The sequence below is a fragment of the Anser brachyrhynchus genome, assembly GCF_964034855.1.
Source record: "Anser brachyrhynchus genome assembly, chromosome: 3".
NCBI lineage: Eukaryota > Metazoa > Chordata > Aves > Anseriformes > Anatidae > Anser > Anser brachyrhynchus.
The window spans coordinates 64,459,756-64,483,488 of NC_137696.1; the positions used below are offsets into that span (position 1 = coordinate 64,459,756).

General features: G+C 42.3%; 1 protein-coding gene across 19 annotated transcripts in view; it reads left to right on the forward strand.

Moving 5' to 3' along the window:
- The window catches only part of MAP7 (microtubule associated protein 7), a 111,688-nt gene that overhangs the window by 47,929 nt on the left and 40,026 nt on the right, over positions 1-23,733 (forward strand). For all 19 annotated transcript variants that reach the window (XM_080585934.1, XM_080585923.1, XM_080585936.1 and 16 more), the window contains 2 exons: positions 9,927-9,995; positions 15,202-15,279. In XM_080585934.1, coding sequence (XP_080442060.1) covers positions 9,927-9,995; positions 15,202-15,279 — 147 coding nt within the window. The remainder of the gene's footprint in view (positions 1-9,926; positions 9,996-15,201; positions 15,280-23,733) is intronic.

Here is a 23,733-nt window from a genome sequence, read left to right on the forward strand (position 1 = left end):
AGTCTTTGCAGCTTTAACTGTTCCAGAAATCATTGTCTGCACAGAACAGGTTGTGTAAACAAAGCCTGGCTTCTGTGCATCTCTTCCTGCTGTCTTTAGCTGAGGCAGGTTGTTGCTATAGAGACTGGCAGTCATAATTCATGTTCTGTTTTTTTTTTTTAAGGCTGGAAGGGTGACTCTGAACATCCATGCAAAATGCATGAACCTTGCCCAGGAAGCTCTGCGGCAGTGGAACAGTTCCCCACAATACTTGTTCTGATCACTAGCTCCTAAGTGGTCCACAACTTATCTCTAGGAGAGAAATCCCAGTGGATGTCCCAGACATAAATCTAAGCGGCCTAACGTGGTGCTGTGTGAGGATAATTAGGTGCCAGAAGCAGTGTGGCGGTCTCAGGGTAATGCTTAACTTGGCTTCTCAGCCAAGAGGAGCTCTCGTGTTGGCCTGGTGTCGACACAGCTCTCCCGCTGTCAGTACCTGAGCTAGCTCAGTGTGCTGAGGCAGTAGATGAAACCCACATGGCAATTAACTTTTCCCTTAGTAAACAAGGTCGTGGTGCTTTGATATTTAAGAAGCTGCATCTTGCAGAAATCTCTGTAGGTTCCATAGGCAGTTATGGTCAGCTTCAGTTTTACCCCACCTTCCTCTGCAAGGAGCACTGAATGTCCTCGATGTTAGCATTAAACAACACTACTTCTTCCCCACTACCCCCATCCTCCTTTCTTGCAATTTGAACATCCTTATTTCTAGTGATTCTTTAGTAAAAGATTTGAGAGGGTGTCCTGAAAGCCGGTTGTCGGCCCCTGTTCCTTTGGGAGTAAAACACGTCTCAGTCTCAAAGTCACTTGTCTGTTTTTGCAGATGTGTTTTTGTCAAAAGCTGAACATAGCCATTAGTTCTACAGGCTAGGCTGATGCCCTGTTTCTCGTGCGATGAGCCCCCATTTATTCTCCCCAAATGAGCCTTCCCTTGCAACAGAGTCCTCTTCATAGAGGCAACAGGATGAGACTGAAGATCTCTTTAAAGCAATTACGGGATGAAGGCCAGGAGCCCACTTAGTTTGGCAGGCATGGTGATTTTGAGTTTAAAGTAATTTAAAGTAAAGGAGGTGAAATCTTGGCTAATGGAGATCTCTTTATTGTAGGTGGCTTTTGTTAGGGGTGGAACACAAAGGGAACTGGCTTTCATGCGACAGGCTTGTAAGTAGGAGTCCAGAGAGCGGCTGTGCTGCTGGAAGAAGCTCTTTGGGGTACTCAGAAGGTCAGAGAGCTGGTGAATGTGTCTTAAACATTTTGTGGTCAGAAGTGGTCAGAAGGAGAGCTGTGCTATAGGCTTCTTTTGCATCCTTGTGTGAGGTGACAACTTAACTAGAAAGAAGGCTTTGAAAGGGAATCGTGCTGGTTTGAACTTCCTTTCTTCTGCTTGCAAGGTTTGTGTCACTTCATTTTACTGTATTTTTGCAGTGCTTTGTGTTTCTTTAAAATTCTTGCAACCTTTCTGGGGGTGAAAAATGCTGGAAGCATCCTATTACTGAGTGCAGTTACCAGTTTATTACACACGCAGCAGAGCTCATCCTCACGTGGGGTACGCGCCCTCGCCTGGATATGGTGTGCCCTTATGGGGATGTCCCCATATGGCAGCAGCTACCCTAGGAAGGGATTAATTACCACGAGACGCACAAACAGTCGTGCCTGGCTTCTGGGAGGTCAGCGCGGTGTTGTCACGGCAGAAGTGCCGTCACCACAGGCCTGCTCTGTGTCACGGTGGTGGAGTTGGCAGGTGGAGGCTGTTCACCTCATGGCGCTACGTCCTGGCAGACCAGCGTGTCCCGGACAAATTTGGGAAGAGCTGAAAGCACGGAGGAGAGCATAGTTATGCACCGAGTTCAGCAGGGGTGTGATGGCCTGTGTCTGTCCGTGGGCTGGCTTCTTGCCACTGGAAGCACAGTGTCAGTCTGCGAGCTCGTGGGAGTCTCCCGAACTAACCTTAGATACAGTTCACTTTATGGAATGTTGATTTTAATTAAAAATACACATTGCATCAAAATAACATGTTTGGTTTTTTATGGTCGTTGATTTGGTATTGTTGGTTTATTTTTATATTTACTTTCTTAGGGGGGAGGGAGAGAGAAGCCATTACCTTCTCTTATTGCAAAGCCGAGACTAAAGAGGTTGCTTTGTTTTTAAAAATACTTAGCTCTCAGGATCAAATTGCTAACAGAGCAATCTACAGCTAAGTATCCATTTTTCCCTTCTTTCCCTCCCCATATTGCCTTTGCTGGAGTTGCTGTCTGTGTCTTTGTAGAACTCAAGGGCAGCAATGTGCATCGGTCACCGTGCCCTCTGAACGAGGGGGTATCAAATAATGCACACTCAAGGTGCTGTCCCCAGCTCCAGTGGCTTGACCTTGGGATCAGTGCGATGCTGAAAGCAGACAGGTCTGTGCCTAATTCTCCAGTTCCCAGCAGTAGGTGTCAGCTTCCTCGTGACTTGGACACTCTCACAGGAATTACCTCATCGTCTGGACCAAGCTCGCCGGTCAAAGTCCAGAAAAGTGACTTTCACCCAGTGAAATGTACAGGTGTTCCCTTTCATCCTCTGGGGCGGCCTTCAGCGCCCAGCCATTGGGGCAGCACGCAGGAGCAGGTCCTGGACGTGGGGGTCTGTCTGCCGTAGCAGTAGCCAGTGCTGCCCGCAGCACTCCCAAGTCAGGAGGAGAGCTGCTGCTACTCTTGCACCTGGGGTGAAAGTATTTTGGCCTCAAGCAAAAGAATCGCAGACTGACCTTTGTGGGTCTGATGTTGCCCAGGTTTGGTGTTTGTACGCTGCCTGGGACAGGCTGGGCTGCAGAGCACACGATGTTGGGGTTGGGTGTCTGGAAATGAGGTTGCTCTGCAATCCCTCAGCGGGTAGCATCTTGGCTTTTATTTTGGTGAGGTGTAATTCAAAAGCTTCCTTTCATGTCTCTCATCTGTATCTGGCCAGACTTGCCAGCCAGAACCCCTGCTTGGCAGCACAGGCTTCTTCAGTAGCTAACAGGGACCTTTCTTCCAGTGCTCCTCTAATGTTGGTACCGTTGCTCCATATTGCAGTATAATGACCTGATATAATTATCCAGAACAAATAATGTGCATGTTCACATTTTTATAAAGGCCGTTACATTTAGCTTTGTGTTTCTTTTTTCTTTGAGAGCCTAAGCAGCATAAGGGTTCTCCCTGCACAGGCACTGTTAGCTGTGTTGTCCTGTGGTATTTAATATTTCAGAATTCAGTACTTTAAAAAGCCAACATAGTAAGCCAGAAGTAATTTTCTATGAATAGGCATCTCCCAGTAGAGCAGTTACACAGTTTTAACTTAAAAAAATTTAAAAAATCCTCAAGTTTCTTGTAGATACTTGCGATATCCAATTTTGTCTGTGGATTGTTTCCAAAGAAATCTGTTTATGCTTCCGTTTTTAAGTGTTTTACAACTTAGTGATGAATTAGCTGTGACAGTTTAAAATTATCTGTCTTCCTAGTCTACAATATGATGAAAACAACAGCAGTTTCTATACTGTTTCACAAGTAGTAAACAGCAATGCTGAGGAGTTTTCATTTCTGCTTAGCTCAGCCAGGACAGTAGAGACTGAAGAGTGTCAGTGACCGTGCTTTGTGTGGCAGCTCTGATGGTAGACTTCTGTGATAAGTGGCAGAGGAAAGAAAACTGGAATAGCCACTGTAGCTTGGTATCTTTTAATTTATTTATATTTGCAAACCAGACATTAAGTTCCTCGGCACTGGAGTTATGAGAAGATGTATTCCAGCTTCAAGTTTCTTAGAATAGAAATTATTTTAATGCATGTAAAATTAATTCTAGGCATGTTTAAGTGAGGTGTAAACTTTGCTTTGGTTTACTGTTTCAGTGAGTAAAAATGAATTCTAGATTACGCTATCACTCTTTTGAGTCAAACCTCTATTTGTGAATGTACTATGCAAATACCGCAGTTTAGACTTTAAAAGAATGGGTATTTTCCATTCGCTAATGTTGGAAGTATCAAAAAGCTTATGTCTTAAACTGTGAAGGCACATATTAACTATATTAAAAATAGCAAACTGGTCTATTGTCTGCAAGTACTCTTCATTTTACCCCAGTTCCCTCAACAGTTCCATCAACCAAGCTCCCTTAACAAGAGAATCAAAGTGTTGACATCCAACCAAAATTAGGTGCATCTCTTTCTTCTTTTAAAATGGAAGTAGAGGTCTTAGTTTGGAATCATTCAGACGTGTTAGATTTAAGCTTTTTTGGTGAATTCACGTGTTGCAGTTTTTACAGCCTTATTGCTACTGTAATGGGCAGACCCTTGTAAATCTTTTTTTTTTTTCTTTTAAAATAATTTTATGAAGAGTGTTGCTAATGAGAACATTTTGTTACAACAGGATTTTGATTGGAGCTCTAATGGCTTAAGCAGACCCAGTTTATTAACAGTTTTCTGTAGCATTTGGATTAAGAAGCCTGAGGATGTTGGTTTGGAAGTGTTTCAGTTTTTCCTCTGAATTGGTAGGTCTGTTAGGAAAGTTTTTCTAGCCTCCTTTTATGAACCATATAAACCAGGGCTCTTAAGGGGGCTTCTGGGTTTGGGTGGAGGAGAGAGGGGGTTTGACAGTAAGTGTGAAGGGCATAGGTTTTCCTCCCTGATGCTTCGGTCCTGCTCCTGTCTGCATGCTCTGTCCCCAAGGGTAACCTGAAGGGTTTTACCCCTTTACTGTGCCACCCACTGCTGCCTTGGCACCCTCGGCGTCACAACTGGCTCCCACCCCCTGGACCGAGCTGCTGTGAAATGCACGTCAACAGCACACACCCTTGTCCCTCCTGCAGCCTGTTTTTCAGTACTACAGTCCTTTCTTCTCTGGATATTTCATTTGCTTCCCCATCCTGTTGCGTGAAAAACTCTCAGATTTGAGCTCACCCCCAGCGCTGCTCCAAGCCGCCGGGCTCTGAGCCTTCTCTTTGGAGGCTGGCAGCAACGTACAAGCCACCAGGTATTGCTTCCTTCAGGGAAGGGAAGCTTTAAGTTGGTTTTGCCGTGGAGGAGAAACGGAGGAGATGCTTATACATGCAAAAAATGCTCAGTACCTGTGTTTCTGCACATTTCAAGTGTCAGAGCAAACCTCTCAGACACAGCTGTTGTGAACAGTACATACAAATGAATTTCAGTGACAAGATGGTTTGGTTTTGTGTTCAGACTTTTGTGGTTGGGTCTCTCTGCTTAATTGATTTTCGTGCTCCTCAGCAGGGCCAAGCTGTAGCTTGTGGTGGTAGAAAGTAAAGAATTTTCTTGCTATCTTGTTTTGAAGGACTCTGATAACTGTTCTGTACATGTGCACAAGAGCTTACAAAAGCAAAACTGGCACTGACCGTCAGTGTCCTCTTTTTACACTTAAAGCAAATAATCTTATGAAAAAGCACATACAGGTCCTGAGCTGCGTGGGCTGCACCGTGTGCTTGCTGCATAAAGCGAATAAACAAAAGCAAGGAGCAGCCTTGACTCGGCATTCAGCTGAGGCACAGCTGGAGGAAGAAGGTCTGTCAGGAGGTGCTTGTGTCCAGGGTCAGCCCGACCCCCAGCACCATGCGGAGGTGCTAGAAAATGTTTGTTTCCAGCTGTGCTGAAGCAGATTGCCAGGCCCAGTTCTCCCCAAGCTCCTCTTGTTACTGACAAGTGGATTTTGTGAAAACTATTATCTTTAACAAGCATGCATGTATGTTTTATTCTGTGTTTTTTTTTGTTTGTTTTTTGATGGTTTTGTTTGTTTACTTTTTTTTTTGAAGGTTTATTGTGTCCCAAATTTCTGAGGCAGAGAGCAACCATAACTTTGTCCAGACTTACTCTGAAGGCTTTAATATTAGACATCCAGCAGCTTGGTTTTTACCTTTTATCTATCATCTGAGCTGCATGCATCATATAAATTTTTTGGTCAACGATAGATCTTTAGGACCTATATCTCTAGAGAGATCACTGTCCTTTGTTCCCAGGTTTCCAATCTTAAAATACAAGTAGAAGATCAGCCTGGAGTGCAGGTATGGAATGAAATGCAGTGCTTACCTCTAGAGGAATAAACAGCACCAAAGCGTTACTTAATATATTGCTTTGCCAAGCGTATACATGGATGATACTGATGATGCAAAGAATAAGAAACGCTAAAGATTTGTAAGATGTGTTTTACTATAAATATGAGGAGCGGTATTTACATGTGTGCGTGTTGGTGATGTCATGTTCATAATTTGTGGATGTAAGAAAAGAAAAAAGTCAAGAGCAGTGAGAAAGCTTTCAGTTGTGCTGGACTTCGTTGCCTCTGTATCCACCCCCAAGGATCCCAACTCACATGAATTTGCTAGGATAGACATTCCAGTTTTGCCATTAGAGGGAATTTCACATCCAAACTTAACTCTTTAGTCTTTAAACTCGGTGCTGTTGCTTTCAAACAGATCAGCTAGGTGCTGAATGCTCCCAACACAGCAATATTTGTGAACTGATCAACATGCCAACCAGCCATGGGTCCGGGGGTTAGGTTTCCTTTAGTCCTTCCTCCTCAGTCCTAGCTGTGTCTTTTCTCCTGGCTGTTTCTCATTGCTTCTGCCTCACACTCGTGGAATTAGAGCAAGCAGTGGAAGGCTGTGCCCAGGTCACCCCTCAGCACACCATTTGCCCAGAGGTGTCTGAAATGGCAGACGTGTGGCGGCCGCGTGCCTTGGGCTAACCCGTGCGTGCGCTCTTTCCTGTTAGTGCAGCCCTGTCCAGTTCCCCATTTCCAACACCCACAGGGTGCGGTTCTGTGAGGGGTGCTGGGTGTGTCCTGAACCTGTCACCGGTCTGAGCACCATCTTTTGTTTGTGGTCTCCAAGTGTCCCCTCGCACCGCGTGTCATCTCTTCAGGGTGCCGCTTCTGGAGGTCGAGGCCCCGTAGCAGAGCTGCCTCTGTGCTGTGGCTGGCGGCCTTCCTCAAAGGACCAGAGCCTCAGACTCTTGCCAGTGTGACAGCATTGTCAGGGCAAGCACATCGGGGTTGTATGCCTCAGAGGGGAGAAGAGAGGCAAGCATTAGGAAAAAAAGATCAGAAGAAACATCAGAAAATGCCTGGTGGGGTGGAGTGAAGAAGGCAGAGCGAGACTTCTCTCTGTGACACAGCGACAAGACCAGAGGCACAAAACTGAAATACAGGAAATACCATTCAGACATAATTAAAACTTCCCTGCTGTGAAGAGTGGCCAAACAGTGGCACAGGTTGCCCAGAGAGGCCGTGGAGTCTCGGTCCTTGGCAATGTTCATAAATCCAATGGGGCATGGCGTGCTGTAGGCAACCCCGCTTTGGGCAGAGGGGTGGGCTTTGTCATCCCTTCCAGCCTTGACAACTCTGGTTCTGTAATTGTTTTCCCCAATGTATCTACGCTATTACTCAGGCTGTCTTCAACATTTTATGTTTCCAGAATGCTGCACAGAAGAATATCCTCTTATTTCTAATGCTTCTTTTAATAATCATTTTCCCTCCTTGGGAAGAGAGTGGTTCAAGATAAGCAACAGAGCATGTGCTAGGTAGTGGTGTGTCTCCTGGCACATGTTAGGTTACTGAGTCTTGCTGGAAACAATTTTGTCAATATGTAAATTTGGATTTTAGATGCTTAGTTGTCTGTCTGATCATCTGTTTGCATCTTTAGAGCAAGAAGTATTTTGTGTGGGAGTGCACATGCACTAGCTTCTTAATACTTGTGCCAGTTCTTATTTGATATCCAGCATCATTAAAATTCATGGTTGTGCCGTCTGTTCTTTTCTTCATTACTTGTTGTGGTCCTGTGCCTATGTACTAAAACTATGTCAAAATATTCCAAGGAAGAGTCAGAGGAAAGGAAATATGGAAGAAATATTGCTCTGTGTAGCTAGGCTCTGCTACAAGTGTGTAATCTGGATTATCAGTACACTTAAACCATTCTTTTGAAATTAAAGAAGTATTACATAATCCTACAGTGCAATGTTTGAGGAAAATAATGCACATGCACTGTAGGAGGCATGCAGAGAGACTTGGGTCAAAGCTTTTAGAAGATCAGTGCTCTCACTAATGCTCAGAAACAGTATATTTAATATTTACGGCAGTTTCCTCTTCTATCCCATGATGCACTATTCAAAGGTAAATGAGCTCACGATGTACATTCCTCATACATTACAGCGGGTCCTTCTCTGAGAATATTCTAAATAGCTGTTTCAGGCAGGAGAACAGTCCGTTTCCTCCCCCAGACTAAGGTAGTACTTTCCTAGTAAGATATTATATATCTTACATATATATATAAATGCACTTACTCTGATGAATAAAACACTTTTTTTCCGGTGTAGTTCCGCCCTTTTGGAGCATTGAAAGGAAAAAGTATGTTTTTCGATAATGGCAGATCCTACCAAGTCTGGAAGTGCCAGCGTTCAGTGTTGCTCAGGTTATTTCACAAAAATCAGTGGCCTTACTTATTGGTAGAATGAATCCTAAGCATGAGGCCTTTAAAACAGCAAAGTGCTAAAATCTTTTGTTTGGCTGCCTGTTATGCCATGTTATGCCTGTTCTCATTCTGAGCTGGAATCAGTATTCATTAGGTTCAACAGCAGTTTCTTCTATGGATTAAAAGAGACTTAATATAGCTGTTCCCTCCAATATAGAAGAGGATTGTCTTTTTTGTACAATTTAAAATTTCACTTTTTTTTTTGTGAGATGGTGTGATTTTTGAATGCTGATCTCAGCAAAAAATGCTTTGAACATTGAATATTTGATCAAAGCTTTTTCCATTTCCCTCCACTGCCTGCGCGCCCCCCCCCCCCCAAAAAAAAAAAAAAAGATGGATTAAGTGTTAATATAGGTTCCTCTTGCTGTCTTTTATCATCCATGTTCATCCTGAAACATGCCTGTAGAAGGAGTTAAAGGAGAAACAAAGATTGTTAGGCCATGTAAGTAATCAACTCACTGAGGTGCTAAGGCTGGGCTCTATAGGAAAATTTTTGGAGCCTGCTGAAAAATAAATTGTTTTTAAAGTGAAGTTAATGCAGGAATGCTTGTTTAGTTTTTTAAAGCTAAATGTTTTTTTCCAACTCTCATTCCTAGTGAGATTTTCTTTCTTTTTTTTTTTCCTCCCCTCAGCTATATCAATGTAACTTTCTTTTTATCCTTGCTTGCAAATACTTCCTAGCTGTCTGTGGAGGGGTTTTTAGAGTTATTACAGTCTGTCTGTGCACTCATCCCAGATTGTAGTGTTCTGGACTCAAATGCTCCTATAGTGGAGCTCTTGGAGATGAAGATGAATCGTAAGCTGAGAAAATTGTGGCATCTAATTTCCTGCCTGAGTTTTCAATCAAATAGACGCTAAGCCAAGGATATGGTGGTGATTTGAAGTATGATAATGAATCTTTTCGTTTTCCTTTATAAATGGTCACTGAAAGGGCATCCAGAGCACTAGAATTACCTCTTTCTAGGGCCTGATCAAATGTCTATTAAAAATATTAAGAAATCTCTCCTCACTGAGACTTCAGTTAGGTCATAAAACGTTCTCTTTTCAATTCTGGATAATGGGTGCATTAGTAATTTGTGAAGTCTATGAAGTTCTTACTGGTATCTTGTACCATACCTTCAGAAACCTAGGATATGCGAGTCACCTTTACCAACACAGTTTTCTCACCCTGCATTGCAATATGTTTGCTTCTTCCAAGTTAGCCTGCAGTTTCATTCAGGTATTTCCACTAACTTTTTTTTATCGTTGTGATTCATCCAGCTTCTTCAGAAAGGAAATTTTAATTTAAAAAAAAAAAAAAAAAAGATTTGTTCTTTGGAAATAGTGGTTTCCAAAGCATCAATGAGAAGGGAAAAAGAGAGCTATTGTCTAACAATATGGTTAATTAAATCTTTTTTCTTTCCTTATTTTAGCAGCTGAAGGTTCTAAAATACAAGACAAGAAATTCACTTCAGGACAAAGCAACACTGGAACTAAAACAGGTATGCCCTTCTGTATGTTTCACATTGTAAAGCTATTTGCCTCAATGGTATGTTAAAAACAGATGTCTTCCTAGGAACTTTTAAGACATTTTATGCTCTTATACCTCTCTTAATATTTCAGTCAAAACTGTGACTGTTCATATTTAGTTAGGCAGGAGTCTCTGATTGTTCACAAAGAAGCAAAACTAAAAAAGCTCCTAGTGCTTTAGTGCAGTTTGGGGATGAGAGTTGGGAAGTGAGATGAGGTTACAGAAGCCACTGTACTTGCATCTGTGCTTGCGCTGGAATCTGTTGTAGACAAGGGTTTGCAGCTTTATGTAAAAGTGCTCCTGTTAGACTCTTCCTCACTTATCACAATGTATGCCATCTTCTGTAGTGTACTCCGTGCAGTAGGCAGATGTTTGTCATTACCACACCCCACCTGATTGGTATACTGTGTGGATTTAATTCAGAGTTCACTAATGCTGCACTTACACAGTTCAGACTATGTACTGAAATGCTTAATGTAATCCTTGATGCCCTGTGTCTGTTCCACTTGCATGCTTAGACCAAGATCCAGATCACCACTGAGATACCTGAGTTTTGCCTGCGTTGCAGCATAGGTGCTTGTGCTGTTGAGGGCTCAGCACACTGTAAGGACCCCCACTGTAAGGATCCCCGTTTCAACTCCTGGGCAGCCTGGCAGCTCAGTGGCTGCTTCATCCTGACAGACTCTTCCCAAGCCCCAGTCTGGGTGCCTTTGGCCTCTGCCCCTGCAGGGGAGCAGTCCTGGTGCTGCCTGAGTTCAGCTCGCACCGTGTCAGGCAGCGCTGGCTGCTGACTGCTCTCAGTCAGGCAGCGGGAAGAGCAGGAGAGAATGCATTAACATGACCCACTTTTATGATGAAAACACAGCTCCTGGAGTTGTACAGTGTTTAATACCCACTTTATCCTGCAGTAGTTTAATCCCTGTCCCTCACTTCTCAGGCGGGTGTCCTAGCTGCTCCCATGTCCCTTCATCTGTGCTGGTGTGTAGGAGGGGGCGCAGAATTCCTGGGTGCAGGGTTCAGCTCTGCACCCAGCTGGTGAGAGTCCCTGCCTTGAAGAAAGGATTCCTGAGAACTGTTTTTTTCCTTTAGGCTGCATGAGAATTGTGTGTCAAACATTGTTTGAGTTAGAAAGGAGAGACTGTTTGCGGCAGGAGTGACAGCTGTCATTGTAAAGGAAGTCATTGTCTGGAAGGTGTCTACAGGCTGAACAAATATTAGGAGTCCAAGGGAAACACAGGCAACTCTGAGTGTGTGCGTGGGAGTGAGAAGGGAGCTAGACAGAGGGGAGGGTTTTTGAGATCCAAGCATGCATCTTTTCAAATAATGCTGTGGCTTACATATTTCTCCCGGCAGCTCCCCCGTGAACTAGCAAACAATCTGGCTGTTGTTTTCCACTCTATTTCTTTTAGTTTCAGTAGTGCAAGAAATTGGAACCCTAGGAGTTGAGGACAGAAAGGAAGTAGCCATTTGTGAGAAGAGGCTGAGAGGATTATAGATGTATATGAAGAATGGTAGTAGTCTAAAGTATTTTTGAAGTCACACTGAGTGCAGCTGGTAGTCACTTGAGTTGTAGAAACTGGCCATATGTAATACTTACATATGATAGCTAGGTTGGAATTTTTCAGTTTGTAACTTCTACAAATGCCAACTGAGTTTAAGAGTTCAGTATTAATTATCTGGAAGCTTTGAAAAGACTGTTTTCTTAATATAATGAAGGACCAAAAAAGACTGGCATTTCAATGCTGAATTTCTGAGGGGTGAGGAAAAATCCAACCAACCAACCAACAACAGCAAATCTATGGCACCTAAGCTATTTAAGTGGACTGGTAAAAAAAAAAAAAAATTAAAACAAACAAACAAACAAACCTTGAACTCATGGTAAGCACTGCAAGTTCACAAAAAACGCTATTTGGGCACAGAGTTTCAGCAATAGGTACAAAATTAATTTTCCCTTAGTAGAACTATGGCTTATTTAATCTCCAAATGCCCCTCTCTGGCATAATGTTAAGTGTTTGTATGTTCTGTCTTAGAGCTCTGCTTATTACAAATCTATTGAAGCGTAGCGGAACAGGTTTCTGAGCATGAGTTCACATGCTTCACATCGTAACCGGACTGCAACTGTCCTCTCTAAGGCTTTGCACACACCCAGTTATCAACTCTTTCTGTAAGAATTGAGAAATTCTGACAGGATTTGTTACAAATGACATTTCCCACTTCCTCATGAAGCAACATAAAGCCACTGCATGATGATGAATTTGAGCAAGGGGGAGTACCTTGTATGTTTGTCCTGGTATTCCTACTAAAATGCCAGTCCCCCTGTATTTGCCTGATGGGTTCTTAACATGAAGAGACAGGAGAAATAAACTGGGGAGCGGTCCCAGTGAACTTCATTGTTTTGCAGCAATTTGAAGCTGTGTACCTGGGGTCTCAGCGTATCGTAATGTAATTGTTTGAGGTTGGACTTGTAGCCCAACTATGAAAGATCATCGTCGAGGCCTGGGAAAGACATTTTAACTAATACTGTAAGACTTGTTCCAACTACCAGTAGAGCAAAGGCAGTGTGATGGCTGGCGTGCTACAAGCGTGTTGTCCTTGGGCCAATATTGATTTACTCCTTTGTGCCCCCAAAATGTATCAAATATATATATTTCTTGTACTGAAAACATGCTTACATTCTGCATAGCCTGCAACTTGATGTGAATTCCTTGGGATTGTTCTAACAGCCTGGGGTTCTGGGAGGGGGTGTGCGTGTGGACACTATCAGGTGTGTGATACAGAAAAAATAATTGGGTATCTTGAAACAGAATGTCAGAGGGCAGTTTTAAAAATTTATTTTATTCCTCATATGGCTTGTAATTAGGAATTCTTAAGGGAGACCTTTTCAGTTTGGCTGTCCATATAACCCTACTGCATCTTTGAAGACTTGCTTCCTCTCCCCTGATAACGAAATCTTCTCTCAAGAAAGCAGGAAAAAAATTGAAGGAAAATAGTACATTCTGAAAGAAGTGGGATTTTGTATTATTCCCCAGTGTCTCATCACTCCGTCAACTCAATGTTACACTGACTTTGCTGACAGCCACTGAAGGGAATCCTTGTTTTCCAGGGGAATTCATATTGGGTGTGCATTATTCCAGTAGCACTAATTACTCATGATATAGAAATTCATGTTTTGTGACTTCTGTGTGCCAGCCACAAGAGAGAAGGAATATTATTACCCTTTTGACCTGCGTCTGCATGCTGAAGAGGCTGCATGCAAGTCAGCACGTTTCTCAATATCAACCTAACGTTAATTTCCGCCGTACATTGGACAAATCTGTGCAATGGCATGGCTAGATGTAGTTTCATAAATGGCAGCACTGTGTGCTATTTAACCAGCGTTAAAGGTTTGATCTGTAGCTGGGCGATGGATTATCTTTGGCTTTGGTGACTTGTTCGCTTTTTGTACCTTTCATCGGAGCTATAATGTTTGAATGTTCTTCTTCCTACCCACTGTGCAATGGGATTTCTCCCAGCTGCTCTTTTCATCAATACTGACACCATTAATTGAGGCTGTATTCTCTGGCCATTGTTGGGATGGCCATTTTTCACTGAAAAGAATTTAAGAGTAGCTAAACTGAAGCTAGCCATTAGTGAATTCTTTCATTCAAGAAGTCTTGTCATCCTGATGCAAAAACTTCTGTTGGAGTATGAAATACACACTGCTGACTTTTATCTAATTCAAATAGCTGTGTCAAAGTCATCCCTACTTCAGGGATTTATTTCTGCAAATACATATTTTTAAACCTCATTTTTATGACATCGTTTTGCTAGTAGTTTTTTTCATAGGTATGCAGTGTACACACACAAAGAGGCTGACTTTACGTGTTTGTGCAGACTGCTTATTTATGTATTCCTACTGAATAATGAAAAGCATCTCAGTTACAGATATCTCTGTTTTTATGTGCACTTCCATGGTGACAGGAAGTTCCAAATAGTTCTTTACTTCAACATAAAATATTAAAAAATAGAATTCACATCAATATTAAAGTAAATCATACTGCTTCGTTATACACAGAAAGCTTTTCCATTTTCTGTGACTTTTTGTTTGTTTGTTTCTTCGCTTGTTTTTGTTCAAAGCGGACTTTTTCAGTGCTAGTGAAAAAGCATAAAATCAACAGCTTTCCAAGTTTAACAGAAGAAGCTAAGGATGAGTAGGAAATTAGTTTTGGCAGCATGCTGAGATGAATAAGGAGCTCAGATTTTGTTCCTGTTGGGTCTTTGGCTCCACTGCTGAGACTGGAAGTAGGATGTTAGCTGTTTAGCATTTTGTTGTTTTCCAGATAGCTTATTTTGTGGCACCGAGCACATGATACTTTCCAACCAAACTTGAATTTTGTAGTCAAGAATGGCTCTGACATAGATTTTTCATATTACCCTTGGTCTTACTGCTGTGATCCAAGCAGCCAGTGGCAGATAATTTTAAAGAAATTGTGTGGCTAACTCACAACTTTAAAAAATAGTTGAGGAAATTCTCTTTCTTTACTGGTAGTACACCATTTCATGTACATGCTGCACCGTTTTAACGTGTCTGCCAGAGCTGTTAACGCATGCATGCACAAACAACATCTGTAGGAGATCAGCATCCTGCTGTCTTAGTTCTCACTCTTCAGAACTTCAACCAGAACTGCTACAGTGTTTTGAGCCGGCCTATTTTGCATGCGTACTGAGCTTCTTCAGCCTTCTCAAATAGGACTGATTTGTTTTTTGAGTCAATACTGGTGGGAAGAGGGTGCTGCATTACAATTGGAGAATTTCCTGTGAACGCATTTTGGAAGGAGGTTATGGAATAATGAGCAATATTTAGTCAGAGTGCTTTCAAGCCGTCAAGTTGTTTTAAGCTAGGAAAAAAAGAATAAAACATTTTCATCATGAGTTTTCACAGGCAGTAGTCTTGCTTGGAATATTCAGGGTTACAACTTAGTCCATTTTGGGGGAGTATTTTACATCTTCATAATTAGAGCACATTCGTAGTTGTTTAATTGTTCTATATTTTTTACATAAGAGGGATTTCTGGAAAAGTGATCTATTTTGAAAGTAGAATGTTTAGAGGTGCTTAATATTCATTCCCCTAAAAACTTGTTTATGTTGCTATTGGATTTCATACTGTATGATTAATATTCCTCTCCTTCCATTTGCAGACTACTCGCCAATACTAAAGGTCGATGACAGGCAACGGCTTGCTAGAGAAAGGAGAGAAGAACGAGAAAAACAGCTAGGTAAGGCCTATTGTATTGTTTAGCTGTTGCTTTTCTTATTAACTATCACTTGCATTCCATGTTTTTGCCAGTTTGCATTTAGTAGCATTCAGAAAATTGATCATGCTAGATGGGCAGTATCATTCCAGAGAGACTGTTACATCTTTAAAGTAGATCTTGTAATTCATGCACATCTCGGGATTCATTGTTGCTATACCTTTCATATACCTGTTACTTAATCTGAATCTTAATGAATATGAGAGGAACTCTTTGTCAGGGAGTGTAGCGGTAGGACAAGGAGTAATGGCTTTAAACTAGAAGAGGGTAGGTTTAGATTAGGTATAAGGAGGAAATTCTTCACTCAGAGGGTGGTGAGGCCCTGGCCCAGGTTGCCCAGAGAAGCTGTGGATGCCCCATCCCTGGAGGTGTTCAAGGCCAGGCTGGATGAGGCCCTGGGCAACCTGGTCTGGTGGGAGGTGTCCCTGCCCATGGCAGGGGGTTGGAACTAGATAATCTTTAAGATCCCTTCCAACCAAACCATTCTATGATTGAAGAAAACAAATTTAAGTTTACAAGCTGTCAGACTCTGTACCACACTTTGCATGTGCAAGTCTAGATTGAGCAGGGAAATGACATTTATTCATCTTTTCTTATTACAGTTTACATGCAGCGTTTCAAAAATGCATTCACAGACATTTATGTGCAGATTTTGTTTTTGTTTGTTTGTTTGTTTTCCCCGCAAGTTAATAGAGTGGTGCTTCTCCCCTCCTCAAAATATTTTAAATATCATGGCACACCTTCATTTCTCATTATGTTTGAGATTTAAAGATATCCAAAGAAGGCTTCAGCCATAGTCAGCCCAAGAGCTAGATATTCAGTAGCTGTTAAACACCTGATTTTCCTCATTGGCATCCCTGATACAACCAGGAAAACGCACAGAATTTAACCAGGAAGTGTGTACTTCTGCATGTGAACAGCAGGAGCTGCAGAAGATGAGCCAAGGCCTTAGCTCCAAGCAGGACCCTGTTGTTGCTGGGTTGCAAACTTTACTAATGCAATTGCAGAACTGGCCAGTGTAAGTATCTCTCACCTTGCACAAGCTACTGACCTTCTGGATGATGACTGCGAGTCACTAGAAGTCCGAAGGAGCCTGGGCACCAGATACTGGAAAGCATGCTCTTTAAAATGAATTGTGTTGTCAACTTTAGTGCTCCTTTGACACAGTGAAGTACTCTCCAATAAGGAAAAATTTTCCCTCGGCTGAAGTCATCTTTCTCTGAGGCTAGTGGGGGAATTTGCTCCTTTATCTCAGCATTCATGCAAGGTGCAAAGTGCTTTTCATTGTTACTACCTTTCTATCATGCACTAATGACCAACTCAGACTATTCTGCCATATAATTTCCTATACTGTCTGAAGCAGTAACATACTTGTATCCCAGCCAATGGGAGAGGATGAGAAATATATCCAAGGGACAGAAATTAGTCACACTGCTTAATGCACTGACTTCGTGGCGTTGCAGGCAAAAATACACAGAACTGTTGCTTACATTCTTAGTCATCCCTATAAGTAACAATGCTCATGAGTTCACTTAGCAACAGGGTCTTGCCTGCTCCTTGCAGTCTTTCCCTTGCAATACATCTAGTGTGAGCTGGAAGCAGCTTCAGGAAAGCTGCAAGGGAAAAGAAGGGTTATTTAATGCTCCAGAGGAACTGGCCATACGTCAAAACAACCAGTTTCTCTTTAATGTGTAATAATGTCTGCAGGGATCAGACTCTCAGAAGAGCTGCTTACTGGAGTTACTTAGATTTCTTTTTGGCAATGGTATCAGAAATATCTAGGTGCTGAGCCCTTTCCCCAGACCTCTTATCTTTTGCTTGGTTTGTATATGTGTTAGATCCTGTTTCGTTATGGCTGGTTAATACATCTGGAGAGAGCTTGCTGGGAACTTCAGATACTGGGATTAGTCAGCTTGTCAGCAGCGTAACTGAGGATTAAGCAAGCAGTTGCTCAGTAGAACTGAGAGCACGCCCACCCCCACTCTCTGGTGCAATGAAAGTATAAATCTTGTAAAATGATAAAAGGAAGAGAGGCTGCTGCCCCTCTGCTACACAGCAGCAAAATGTGGCAATACAGAGAACATTTCCATGTTGCGAATCAAGTAATATTTGATGTTACGGTCAGTGGGAAATTCAAACAAAATATATTTTTCCCAGTCACTTCAAATTGACTTGCATCAGAGGGGAAGGAGAACAGTTCTCAAATAACGTGTATGTGAGTAACCATACTGAGTCAGCCCAAATGATGTAGGTAATGATGATACCCTGTAAGGTAGTCATGTTGTAACTTTTATTTATTTATTTATTTTTACATGCTGGACTTTCCCGTATGGGAACAACTATCAATACCCACCTTCCTCTACCTACTGGATTGTGGCTTGAATCATTTTTGAAGGCATATACAACAACCTTGAAATGGCTGAGCTTTTCTGTCCTAAAATATGAGCATAGAAAGAACTCCTCACTCCATATACAATACTCTTCAGATGTCATTCTTTTTCATTCGTGTGCTGATGTGATTCTTTTTTTCCAGTTAGAACCATATAATCATAGAATGGTTTGGGTTGGAAGGGACCTCAAAGCCCATCCAGTTCCAACCCCCTGCCGTGGGCAGGGACACCTCCCACCAGTCTAGGTTGCCCAAAGCCCCATCCAGCCTGGCCTTGAACACCTCCAGGGATGGGGCATCCACAGCTTCTCTGGGCAGCCTGTTACTTTGACTCATCACCCTCAGAGCGGTTATTTATCTTCCTAATATCTGATCTAAATCTCCCCTCTTTTAGTTTAAAGCCATTACTTCTTGTCTTATCACTACACCCCCTGACAGAGTCCTTCCCCAGCTTTCCTGTAGACCCCCTTTAGGTACTAGAAGGTCTCTGTAAGGTCTCTCTGGAATCTTCTCTTTTCCAGGCTGAACAACCCCAACTCCCTCAGCCTGTCTTCGCAGCAGAGGTGCTCCAGCCCTCAGATAATCCGCATGGCCCTCTTCTGAACTCACTCTAATCCTTCCATGTCCTTCTTGTGCTGGGGGCCCCAGAGCTGAATGCAGTGCTCCACGTGGGGCCTCGTGAGACCAGAGCAGAGGGCCACAATCACGTCCTTCGCCCTGCTGGCTGCACTTCTTTTGATGCAGCCCAGGATACGGTTGGCTTTCTGGGCTGCAAGCACACATTGCTGGCTCATGTTGAGCTTCTCATCAACCAACACCCTCAGGTCTTTCTCCTCAGGGCCGCTCTCAATCCATTCTTCTCCCAGCCTGTATTTGTGCTTGGGATTGCCCCAGCCCAGGTGCAGGACCTTGCACTTCGCCTTGTTGAACCTCATGAGGTTCGCACGGGCCCACCTCTTAGGCCTGCCTAGGTCCCTCTGGATGGCATCGCTTCCCTCCAGTGGGTCGACTGCACCACACAGCTTGGTGTCATTGGCCGATTTGTTGAGGGTGCACTCAATCCCACTGTCAATGTCACACACAAAGATGTTAATTAGCAGTGTCCTTGAAGAGGTTGCAAACACTGTGTAGTTGGACATCCAAAAGTATCACTTTATCATGGGGTGCACAGCACAAGCACTGTTTAGACCCTTCCCCACCCTATACTTCTGAGGTCTTGTATTAAAATGCCATCCGTCTCACGGTCCAGGATAAAATAAATAAATAAATAAAATAGTTCTATTCTAGGTGGCATTTCTTGAGAAACGGAATATCTTTATTCCCATTTTCTAGCTTCTGTAATTTTGTAGAACTGTGTTGTAACAACAGCCAGAATTAGGCTTCTTTTTCAAACCTGGAGAGCCCTGGTTTATCCTAATAACATTAATGTCCTTCCTCTGTGACATGTTTTAACTTAGTACTAGCCATGCATGCATTGCTAGGGTTGTTTTTGGAGGGAAGAGGAAATCTTTGTTTCTGGCTTGCTCAAGTGGGTAATATGACAAGATGTTTCGGACAGGACGTCCTAAAATCCTGCTCCTGGAGTTGAGGTTGATGGTATTTATAGGCTTAGACCCTTCAGGTTCCAGAACAAATGAAGGTTACTGGCCCATTTTAATGAATTTGTCATAGGTGATACTTCCATGTCTTGAATTCCACCCACCACCACCACCACCCTCCCTGCCTCAAGTTTGTTCCTTGTGTTGTAACGATGCTTTGCTGTAGGGTGGAGAGAGATGCTTTCCTTTAGTTATCCTGAACTCTGATTTCCTAGCTACTGACAAATGAACATTTGTTACTGGAATGATGTGACTTCTCTTGAGAAACATTTCATTTCGTGTGACATAAAAGCAACATTAAACTGGAGGTTTTTTTAAAAAAATAAGTTGATGTGGAATCTTTCATCCCTAAAAGGGAGAGTTCTGCACATGCCCGTGATGTATGAGTCTTGTGTGTCCTTGCACGAAGAATTCTCCTGAACTAGCAAGAAAATTGAAAGTTGTGTTGTACTTTCATCTGTATACTTGTCTGCAAGCATGATTTAGGAGCTGTCTCATGAGATTTGTGTTCTAGTATGGCAAAGCAGAGATCTTTACAATGGCATGCAAGCTTCATTTTTCGGTGCAGAGCCTAGATAATCAGTCACTTGTGTCATGTGAACCATTGCAAAGAAAAATCTACACTACGTTAAATATCGGGTTTCCTAAAGTTGTATAGATGTGTGTCTTGCTGAAAGAATAGAGTTGGATTTTGTTAATATTGGGACATTTGCCATACAACAGTAAAACATATGAAAGAAGGGATTTTTTTTCCTGTAGAATTAGAAGTTGAATTTAAACTTAATTCATTGTTTTTTTATTCAGGGTATCTGCCAAGTTTAGCCAAAGTTGAGACGTTGAGTCACCTCAAGAGAAATTATTTTTATTTCCCAAAGAAGGGAATAAAAATAACTTATATGTTCACTTCTGTAAGTGATGGTAGTGATCTGTAAGACATCTGTTTCAGCAGCTTGAGCAGCAGGAAATCATATCATTTATCTTCTCTTGAAAATTAACTTGTTCACTCCTCCTGCTTATATCATATGGAGTACTAGTTTAATTGGTTTGGTGTTTGTTTACTGGGCAATATTCTGATATTATGGGGGGGTTGATATGAGACTTATTTCCACTCTTGCATACTCTCTACCTTTAATTTTTTTTTTGAAGTTCTGCTGTACAGTTGTTGATGTTGCTTTCACCGTGGTGTGATGGGTCAATGTGCTCTGCACTCTTGAGGATTTGCTTGCATCTAGCAGTGGTATTTTAGCTGTGTTATTTCACTTATCACACTTGGGGGTCTGAGTACCTATTTTCTTTTCAGTTAGAGTTAAGAGAGTAGAAAAGATGAGTGCTGTCATCTTTGTTGTCTATGTATGTGCAACATATATCTAATTTTATATATATAATTACTTCAATATAGGGTATGCACTGCTTTTGAAAAGCCATCCCCAAACTTTCAAAAGGTGAATGCCTTGGCTTTTTCTATATGTGACTCATGTTTCCTATGACTAATAAGCTGTATCATTTTTTTCAGCTTTTTTTCTCTCAGGTTTGCCTTTTCATGTGGGCAGAAATGAAGCATGGCTGCTAAGCAATTACTTTAATTTTTTTATTCCCCTGACCATGTGGTAATGTTTGTATTACTTGTTGATATGCAAATACAGACCTTTAAAAGACTGTTAGGTTAATCTTTACGTGATTATATAAATAATGCTTTCAGTGTGTCCCATGCTCTTTAGAAGCCATATTTTCATTCTGCGCTGTTTCTGCTAGCACTCCTTCCCACAGTGTTTGTGCATGAAGTTAACACCCATCCTTTAACATACAAATATTGCATCTCTGTGTGAGACCAACCCTCTCGGGTTGTGTGAGACGGGAATGCCAGGAGGGGCTGTGGTCGGTAAGGGTACGACCTGTCAAGTGGGGCCATTCTTAGAGGGCAGGGTGAGGGGAGCTGTCCTGTTCGTCTTGGCTCCAGCCCAGCACGATGGTTTCATCCTGGCTTTAGGTCAGTGCTTGCTGTGCTTGCTACTCTCGGCTGTGTGTGACACTTGTCAAGGCTGGGTTGTTTGTGAAAAAAAATCGTAGTAGAGAGCCTGGTCAAAGCAAAAAAAATGTAATAAAAGCTAATTTTTTTTGACAGAGAGCCTCACCCTTGACATTGCCACATTGGCTGCATCTTACTGGCAAACTGAACGGTGGTGAAGAGCGTTCCTCAGCTTTAAAACTTAGTTGTTCCTGCTACTAAACTGTTGGTTCCTGGCAGGATTTTGGTTCCAGCCAACTCTCCTAGCTGATTCCCAGACAAGGTTTGGGAATTGGCAGAGAAAGCCCATGGGCTTTTCCTAATGTATTTTTGAGTACACTCACCATTTTGGAAGGTAAAGGTTTAGTAGCAGAGATGTTACTCCATGCCAGTTGATCTTTGGGCACATTTATTAGCCTAGACCTGGTTCTCAATAACTGGAAAAGAAATAAATGAAAATATTTTTCTACAAGAAAAGTTACCGGGATTTTAAAATGGTTTTAATTCTGACAGCCTGAAATAATGTTGTACAATATCTTAGTCCCTGATTCTTAAGCAAACTGTTTTAAGTCTTACATCTATGCAGATTTTGTCTACACTAATCCTGCTTAGACGCTGACCCTTTTTATCACAATTATAATCCTAACAAGGACACGGGGCTGGTTTAGTTTCTGGCACTGGGAACAAAAGACGGTAATCATGCTGTCCAACTTAACTTTTCACTTAAGGAAAAGTTGTATTGATCTTAGGTTTCAGAATGTGTCTGAGTTTCAGGTTGTCTAGATCTATTGCAATCTTAATACCAACAAGGTATAAGCACTAAAATAATATTTAAAAGATCATGCTGTGCTATGTGTTCTTCTCCCAATTGAAAATGATCGTTGGCACAATATCACATTAGTAAAAATTATTCTGTCGGTGAATTCCTCTTGGCTTATTCTGTTCTCTGACGGTGAGGGACAGAACCTTCTCCAAATTTCCACAATCAGAATTCCCACAGAAACTGGAAGTCAGTGGCATTAGTTAGCATCCGAATCATTTTGGGATGTCCTCAGAGGTCCTGAGAGTGCCAGAAGGGTTTATAAGACTAGAAAACAATTTTTAAGGAAGATTAGTTTAAAATTTTCTGTGCTGTATGTCCCTCAGAGCGTGGCTACCAAGGAGAGGTTGGCTTAGCGAATGTGATATTAACTTCAGCTGTAATTAGAGTTCTGAAGTTCACCTTTTAATTCATTCAGTCAACCATTTCTGTGGACTGCTGAAACATTCCCGTTTTTGGGTACGGTTAAAGCAACACCGATCCATTTTTCTGCTAAGGCAGCAAGGAGGGGATCACAGTCTCAGGCAGTGCGGAGCTGGCAGCCAGGAAAGGTGAAGCAGTGGTCAGAGGAGAAAGCTACTGCCGAGGTGAGTGTTGTGAAGTCGGGAAAGAAGGCTGGAAAGCTTGGCAAAGACTCTGAGCTCTCTAGTCAGGTCAGCTGTCTGTCCAAGGTGAGTGCAAAAGGCAGGCTGAGAAGGGGCAGTGCTAGACTGATCTGCCCTTATTATAGGCAGTAACCAGAAGAAAAGGGGCTGAAGTGAGAGACAGCAGAAGGGCCGGCACAAGGGGAGCTGAGAGGATGTCTAGTTGTTCCACGTGGATAAGTAGAAAAGGGAGGCTTTGACGCCTCATGCATGCTCCTCTTCCTCTCGCAGTCTAAAGCCCTGCAAAGCATGGCACACTGCATGCATGAAACTGGATCAGGGAAAGACGCTACAGAATGTGTTACACAAAAGAAATGTGCGTGGTTTGTAGTTAACCGAGCATCTCCTGCATTAAATTAGTTAATTACAGTGTAAAGTTGACTGGTTTCAAGTCTTGCATGTCTTTTACTATTGAAATATTTCTTTCAGGATTAATTTTGTTTTTCTTTTGCTCAGTTATTTTGCTACTTCAGAATGAGGTGCCAGAAGCATAGTCTCATTATGTTCCTTTGTAGTCTAATCCAGCAGTACTAGTTTGCAAACAAGCAGAAGGTATTAACCACATGTCTAGGGCTCAATTTCTAAATCCTGTTTTTATGCTCTAATTTCGTGTCCTTGTATCGCACGACTGCATTCCAAGCTATAGATTGTACTAAGTAAAGAGAGAAAACAAAGATGTGAATTTTCTTGTGTATTTTCCAGCTTTAACTAATTAATGTTCCTCTGCTATTTAAGCTTTCAGCACACAGACACTATTTGAATGACGACTGAGCTTCCTTTAAATGATTCTTGCATGTTGTCAGTGTGTGTTGATATAAGGCTCAGTCCCAAGAAGAAGCCTTTTCTTTGGACTGTGTCCCTTGCTGGAGTCCAGGATTGGGTCAGCGCTTAGTATAGCTCTTAGCACAGCTTCTTTAAGAGCCACCACAAAAGTGGGTATTTTCCCCCTTCCACGTCCTGGA